The following is an 8,447-nucleotide window of genomic DNA, read 5'->3' on the forward strand; positions in this document are numbered from 1 at the left end:
CATACCCGTCACGAGATTAAAAACAAGAGACTTTTAAAGTTCTAGTCTAATGAGAACGTCAACACTTGTTAAGACCATCTCCAATGATTTACTCTATTTTTTACTCTAAAATAGAATAACTTTATAATAGAGTTTGAATTTGCTCCAATAGTATTCTATTTTTGAATAGAAAATAGACTAATAAAAAAACAAATTACTCTATATTTAGAATAAACATTTTTTTACTTTAGTTTAGAATTAAAAATAAAATACTATTTAAATATTTTTACTTTAAACTTTATTTTAGAATGAAAAATAAAGTGGAGTCGGAGTTGTTCTAAATTATACCAACAGAGAGAAGCGCGATAAAGGTCAAGTTTCCTTATTTGGAACAAATGGTGACCAAAATACCAAGCATTGGTCAAGATGGACCATTCAACCACTTTATCATCCACGCCTAAAAAGAGAAGTCCATGTAGTATCAGGTCTCATATCCAACATAAACATAACACGAAAGACTTTTCTTTTGTGGAGATTTCAGTTGTTGGAGAAGCTTCCATCGCTAGTCAACAGTCATCAAAAACCTTCCAAATGCGCCGAGGGTTGGCTCGTAAACTTAATCATTTTAATTATATTATTCCTCTCTATAGGCAACTAGAAAAAAAAATAGCAAAAAATGAGTTATAACTTTCTTTAAAAATTCGTTAAATGACAAGTGTTTTTTCACCTGCATCTCTTCCTCCAATTTTTTTTTTAAAAACTATAAAACTGAATAAAGTATGTAGTATGGCTGTTGTTAAAATGGTTTTTCCTCTCCCAATTTTTTTACAGATTTATAAACTCTAATAGAAGGAGATAAAAGAGAAGAATATCACCTAACTAATATTATTATACACATGTACATGTGACTGAAACAGAAGTTGATATGTTTGAATTAGAACCCAGCAGTGTCCAAACGTTTTCCATCTACATACACGCAAGATCTCCCTCCCCCTTTTTCATCTTTCCTTCTATTTTTTTTTTCTTTCAGCTAATGTGAAATTAATCAAATTGAAGAAAAATACAAATAAATAAACCCGTATAATCAAATGATAAATATATCATTTCTTTCCCCGAAATTCCCAGTTCTCCTTAATAAATCATAGTTTAACGAGGGTAGAAAGTGCCAAACAATTATCAGCCATTTTATACAAAACGCCTGCTGATTTATAGAAGACGCTAACGCTAACCTCACCAGTTTCCTTCATTGCATCGCTGCAAGTATCGTAGTCAGTCAACGCAGCGCTAAGGTTAATGTTGAGGCTAAAACCATCATTCCCCTGAATATTCTTAAGGGCCTTGTCCAAGTTGTCAAACGCGCTACCGAAGGTGGACAAACAAACCGCAACTCCTCCGTCGCCTTTCGGCTCTTTCTTGGCCATATCTTTGGCTTGCATGGTCCGCTTCATTAGCTCTTTTATGGCCATATCCGTCGCTGCGTTGACATTCGTTTGACCCTTAATCGTGCGTCTGCATAATTTTGGATAATCCGCCACAGTGCAGGGGTCACCGAGAGAAAGCTTCAACGCTTGGCTTGAGGCAACGAGAAGGAGGAAGGTCGTCCCGAGGAGGGTCATAAGGAGATTGATTGACATTGTGCGTGTAGTATAAACACGGAAACGTATATATATTGTATGAGTATATGTATATATATATATACGTTCTTGTGTTTATGCTTGAACAACCGATTAGGTTTCATGAAGAGGAAGGACTTGAGTTTATATATGCGCATGCTAAAAAATGTTTATATTTAGTAAGATTTTGAGTGAATTGACACCGGTGAATTAGACAATAACAGGTCTATTTTGGTATGTTTGTTAGTTTAGGTATGGTTATGGTTATTGTTTTCTTGTTCTATTTAGGGTGAAAAATAAAGATTTGTTTTAGCATAAATGGAGCTTTTTTCTGTGAAACTGAGTTGAGTTTCAGTTACATATACAGTGTTATATATCAGTAACAAATCACGTGGTAAATGATAAGATAAGAGATGGATCTTTCTGGATTATAGACGGCTAACTGTTAGGATATTAATCCAACCTTGTGCTTATGGAACTCAACGATCAATTTGATAACAAACTCTGTTCTTGGTTTTATTAACTTTAAAGGTTTTCTTTAGAACACAATATAGATCACAAGACAACTCTTATGCAAAGCCTAACTTGTTCTTTTATCTATTGTATTCTCTTTGTATCGGATGATCCTAAAAGCTATGACTTCCTCCCTATTTATAGTCCTCAGACTTTCCTATTACCAATTGTCGTAGCAATTTAGTTTAACCGACATGATAACGTGAAAAGGAAAACTAACGTTTTTCCTTTATTGTGCAGGTATAGTTTATTGGGCTGAGATTGAGTTTGGCCCATCTTCTTACAATCTCCACCTTGTGGCCCAACTAACTTCACCTCTTCTCGTTCCTTCCTGGATGAGATCGTCAACACACACAAATGGTGGCTCGAGCTCTTGCTTGTGCGATTCGATAACCTGATCTGGTGAAAGCTTAGCCAAGTTTCTCCGGTGTTCCTCTCTATTGCCAAAAGTCTCCACCTGCAACTCGTCTTTGCGGTGTTACATCTTCTCCTCGAAGCGGTGAGGAAGCTTATCGGCGAATCTCCTTCGCCGTAGCTCCGATGTAGCTCGTACGCCGCTACCTCTTCTTCACTCGTCTTTGATTTCTGTTACTCGAGATCGATTCTACTCCCAGATCCTCAGCTCTCTCCCTTCACTCAAATTAACTGATCATCAACTACTCCCTTTGGGTAAGAGACCTGTAATCACTTTTAAAAGAAGCTCGCGAGTTTTTCTTTTTCCTTGGTGATTTACGAATTTTTGTCTTGTATGTTGTAGGCGATGAATGATTTGTTCAATCTTGCCAGTTTACTGCAGCACTCTGGTAAGATTCTTCAACTTTGAGTTTACTTGAAATGGTAGTATAAGTCTCTGTGTCGGTTTGTATCATGTGGTCTCTTAGAAGCTTTGTTCTTACATATGTCCCCCTTCAACTCTTGATAAAAGTTATTGTCTTTATGGTAGCTGTTAAAGACTATGTCTTATGAACAATATCTTGCTTCTGTTTCAGCTGAGATACTCGTCTCCCTTCAGCCTCCATAGCTGTTTAAGACGTTCTCTCCACGTAGTCATCTTCCTTAAGCCAATGTTTCTTCATTGAGCTTTGTCATCCGTTCCTAACACCTTTTCTTTAGCTACTCCACCTTGAGCTAAAGATCCCCATGCCTCGCCTCTCCTTCCCACAGGTAACGTATCCCTAAACTTTCAAAGTTTCTTCATTGTTGCTAAGAAGTAACCGGAGCACTAACTCAACACTTCTTCTGTGGCGAGGTTGCAACAATGACGTTACCTGTGGCGCCTAGCTCTTTTAGGCGACGTTCAAGAGATCACAACAGAGATCAAACTTAGGCCCGGGTAAGGCTTTCGTTAAGAAATCTACTGGATTCTTGCTAGTATGGATCTTAGATAGGTGAACCTTGCCTTTTGCTACAACGTCTCTGATAAAATGGTATTTAGTGTTTATGTGTTTAGTTCTTTCGTGATGAACATGATTCTTTGCTAGGGCTATAGCACTTTGTGAATCACAGTGAATCTTAACACTTTCTTGTTCAAAACCTAACTCTGCACATATTCTTCTCAACCATATGGCTTCTTTCGCGGCTGCGGTAAGCGCCATGTACTCTGCTTCAGTTGTCGAAAGAGCTACCACGTCTTGTAAGCTCGATTTCCAACTAACTGTGTTACCCCAAACTTGAAACACGAATCCAGTAACTGATCTCCTTCGGTCGAGGTCAGTTGCATAATCAGAGTCACAAAATCCTTCAATACTAAACTTTGAGTGCTTAGTAAACGTGAGACTTCTTCTTGTAGCACCTTTTAGATATCGTAGAACCCACTTTTTGGCTGACCAATGTTCTCTTCCTGGTTCTGACATGAAACGGCTTACGAGTCCTACCGTGAAGCCCAGATCAGGTCTTGAACCAACCATTGCGTATATGAGACTGCCCACCGAGCTTGCATACGGTATGTTCTCCATGTGCCTTCCTTCTTCTTCCTTTTGGTCTTTAGTAAGACTTTTCAGTTTGAACTGAGTTGAGGTTGGCGTAGTCACTTCCTTAGCTTCAGACATTCCAAACGAATTTAGAACTTTCTCCAAGTAGTTCTCTTGCGATAATACTAAAGTTCCCTTTGTTCTGTCTCTTATGATATCCATTCCCAATATCCTTGAAGCTTTTCCTAAGTCTTTCATCTCAAACTCTTTATTCAAACTTTCCTTGACACTTCTGATTTCTTGTTTATCTCCTGAAGCTATCAGCATATCGTCGACGTATAGAAGTAGATACACGGCTTGTTCTGTGTTCACGTTTCTCATGTAAACACATGGGTCTTCTTTGCTTCTTACAAACCGCTGGCTTTTCATGAAACAGTCAAACTTGAGATTCCACTGCTTTGGAGATTGTTTCAATCCATATAGTGACTTCTTTAGTAAACAAACTTTATTTTCATCTCCTTTCTTTATGAATCCTTCCGGTTGATTCATTAGAATTCTTTCTTCCAAGCCTCCATGAAGAAAAGTTGTTTTAACGTCCATCTGCTCCAGCTCATAATCTTTATTGACCACGAGAGATAACATCAATTTGATCGACACATGCTTCACTACAGGTGAAAACACTTCATTGTAGTCGATCCCCTCCTTTTGAGAAAATCCCTGAGCCACCAATCTGCCTTTATACCTCGGATCTATGACTCCAGGTATTCCAGGTTTTAACTTGAAGATCCACTTGCTGCCTATGACTTTTGCATTCTCAGGTCTTTCAATGAGCGTCCAAGTACGAGCTCTTAGAAGAGAATCCATCTCCTCTCCTGCAGCATTCTTCCAAAACTTGCTCTTCTTACTCATCATGGCTTCTTTATATGACTTTGGCTCGTCGATTTCAATCTCTTCAGAGACAGCTAAAGCGTAAGCTGTGAAATCAGAGTCTTCGAACCTAGAAGGTGGTTTGATTGTCCTTCGAACTCTGTCTCGTGCAAGCATATATCCATCGAGTTCTGGTTCTACTTCTGAGTCTTTACCTTTTTCTACAGAACTGGTTTCTTCTGAGCTTTCTGATTCTTCTGCTTCAGAAGCTCCACCTTGAACCAATGGTTCTTCGGTTTTACTTGTAGGTAGTGTAGGGCCTTCTATTAGGTTTTCTTTAAACGTCACTCTTTTGGTTTCTTCTTTTCTGATTCTACATCTTCTCGATGGGTCACTGTGTGCTTAAACATCTCTTCCTCATTAAACACTACATTCCTACTAGTGACACATATTCTCTCTTCAGACAGCCACACTCGATATCCTTTTACCCCGAATGGGTAACCTAAGAAAACGCCTTTTACGGCCCTAGGACTTGTCTTTACCTGAATCGTATGAACATAGGCAGAGCAGCCGAAACTCCTTAAGTGATTCAACTCAGGTTTTACACCTGACCATACTTCTTCCGGTAAGCGGCATTCTATGGCAGAACTTGGTGATCGGTTAACAATGTAGACCGCTGTTGATGCAGCTTCAGCCCAGAAGTCTTCGCCTAACCCAGATTCTGCGAGCATGCATCTCACCTTCTCCATGATTGTCCTGTTCATTCTTTCAGACACAATGTTTTGTTGTGGCGTGTATGGACAAGTCTTGTTCTTTTGATACCAGAGTCTTTGCATAGTTTGTCAAATTGTTTATTGCAAAACTCTAACCCGTTGTCTGTCCTAAGACACTTGATTTTCTTCCCTGTGCTGTTCTCCACGGCTTCCTTCCATTCTTTGAATTTGCTGAAGGCTTCATCTTTAGATTTTAGGAAATAAATCCCAACCTTTCGAGAATAATCATCTATGAAGCTTATAAAGTACTTGCATCCTCTTAGACTCTCAGGGCTTGATGGCGCGCCCCATAGGTCAGAATGTATGTACTCCAAAACACCTTTTGACGTGTGTTTAGCCGCTGGAAAACTTTGTTTGTGAGACTTTCCCATAACACAGGTCTCACAAAACTCTAGTTTATCCACTTCTTTATTGAACAAGTATCCATCCTTCACGGCCACATTCAGATTCTTTAAGCTCATATGTTCCAGACGTGAGTGCCATATCTTTGTCTTGTCAGTTTCTGCCCTTGACACATTCGCTTCTCCTTTCATAATTGTTCCTTGCAAGTAATACAATCATTCATGGTACTTACCGGATAAAATCTCTTTCCCATCTTTGAAGAAATGTATTAAGAAGTCTTCTCCTTCGTATTTGCAACCTGCTCGTTCTAGCATCCCGTAGGATATTAGATTCCTGCTCATATTAGGCATATATCTTACATCTGTAAGAATAACCACGGTTCCGTCGGGTCTCACGATCCTGATCTTGCCAATCCCTTTGACGTCGCAGTGAGTGTTGTTTGCCATCAGAACTTTTCCTCCTTGAAATTTTACTAGGTCAAACAGAACATCTTTGTTGGGTGTGATATGGAAAGAACAACCGGAATCCAAGACCCATTCTGAACTGGCGTCGTGTGTACTAATTGTTAGTACAAATGGCTGGTTAGGCTCTTCAGCTACATTGGCAGCTATATGCGTTTTCTTCTCTGGACATTCCCGCTTCCAATGTCCTTCCTTCCCGCATGTCCAGCATCCTTTGTTGTTCTTATCGTATCTTGGCTTTGATTTAGATCGTCTGTGCCTGCTCTTAGATCTGCCTTTACCGTTTCGGTTTCCACCCTTGTTAGATGATCTTCCCCTGTCTTCTACGTATAGCCATTCATCTTGTGATTTTGAAAGCTTTCCACTTTCAAGTAACTCTCGTTCCTTTGACCTTGCGGCACCTGTCACTTCATTGATCTTGAGAGTGTCTCTGCCATATTTGAGAGTTTCCTTAAGATGATCATACATACGCGGCATTGAGTTTAGTAACAGGATAGCTTGAACTTCTTCTGAGACATCCACGTTCAAGTTACTTAGGTCTGCTACTAACTTTAGAAAATCATCAACGTTTGTATCTATCCCCTTAGAATCGTTCATCTTGAACGTGTAGAACTTATGTTGCAAGTAGATACGATTCGGCAAAGAGGTTTCTGTGTACAGCGTGTTTAATGCGGTCCACATTGCAGCAGCGTTTTCACAATGGCTGATCTTCCGTAGAACTTGGTTACCTACGTTGACGATGATGAGGTCTTTAGCCTTCTCCGACTTTCCAAGTTTATCAGGGTCGATCTTTGAGCTTGAATCTGTAGTTCCATCTCCTGTGACCTTCGTATCTCCTTATGCTTCCTCTTTAGGCGGATCCAACAGAAGGACTCATCAGTTAGGATGTCCTTTAGCCCCAGGACTCCAAAGTGAGCCATCATACGAACTTTCCACAACGAGAAATCTCCGGTTATGTCGAACCTATCAATTTCGATCCTCGTTTTCCCCATCCCTTAAGCACCTGCAATCTAACCTGGATTGCTCTGATACCACTTGTTAGGATATTAATCCAACCTTGTGCTTATGGAACTCAACGATCAATTTGATAACAAACTCTGTTCTTGGTTTTATTAACTTTGAAGGTTTCTTTAGAACACAATATAGATCACAAGACAACTCTTATGCAAAGCCTAACTTGTTCTTTCTATCTATTGTATTCTCTTTGTATCGGATGATCCTAAAAGCTATGACTTCCTCCCTATTTATAGTCACCAGACTTTCCTATTACCAATTGCCTTAGCAGTTTAGTTTAACCGACATGATAACGTGAAAAGGAAAACTAATGTCTTTCCTTTATTGTGCAGGTATAGCTTATTGGGCTGAGATTGAGTTTGGCCCATCTTCTCACACTAACAAACAAAGAATGTTACTACAAACAAGACTAATATGAAGAGTGTGAATTTTGTGCTAGGTTCTTGGAGTTGAAGTGTCATCTCAATGCTATTCGTTTATCTCACAACGACCATATTTTCCATGAAATACCGATAAACTCATAATGGCCAGCTTCTAAACAAGAGCCTCTAGTTCTTCTAACAATTCGATTTCGAACTTCCAATCATCCCTTCACGAATGGTAAAAGAAGTTTCAGTATATTGAACATTATGAAAATACAACGTGATATAAAATAAAGTGGCATAAAAAAAAAAATAATAAAGTGGCATATGGTATTGAATAGTGTCGGCCGCTGATTAACGGATCATGTTTGTTTTTGTTTCCAATTACACGGATTGGGTCAAATCTAGTTACAGTTTAGTTACTGGGCCGAGATTGTCCGAATAATAATTATGAGAACCAACTTAAAATTTAATCGGCCTAATAATAATTTGAGAGCCCAACTAATTTTAAGCAAAAAATATGGCGAGTGGATGTAGTAAACGATGAATCATTCCACAAGTTTCCAAATCCTTAGAGCTTAGAAGAGACCAGAGTAGTTTATTATTGTTATTA

At 39.0% G+C, this 8,447-nt stretch overlaps 1 protein-coding gene across 1 annotated transcript; it reads right to left on the minus strand.

The window, feature by feature from the left end:
- Positions 1-772: 772 nt before the first annotated feature.
- Positions 773-1,716, minus strand: LOC106420948 (pectinesterase inhibitor 1). The gene has a single exon (XM_048773431.1). The coding sequence runs from the start codon at positions 1,611-1,613 to the stop codon at positions 1,119-1,121; it is 495 nt and encodes a 164-aa protein (XP_048629388.1). The 5' UTR covers positions 1,614-1,716; the 3' UTR covers positions 773-1,118.
- Between the last annotated feature and the right edge of the window lie 6,731 nt (positions 1,717-8,447).

The sequence above is a fragment of the Brassica napus genome, unplaced genomic scaffold, assembly GCF_020379485.1.
Source record: "Brassica napus cultivar Da-Ae unplaced genomic scaffold, Da-Ae ScsIHWf_2408;HRSCAF=3113, whole genome shotgun sequence".
Lineage (NCBI taxonomy): Eukaryota > Viridiplantae > Streptophyta > Magnoliopsida > Brassicales > Brassicaceae > Brassica > Brassica napus.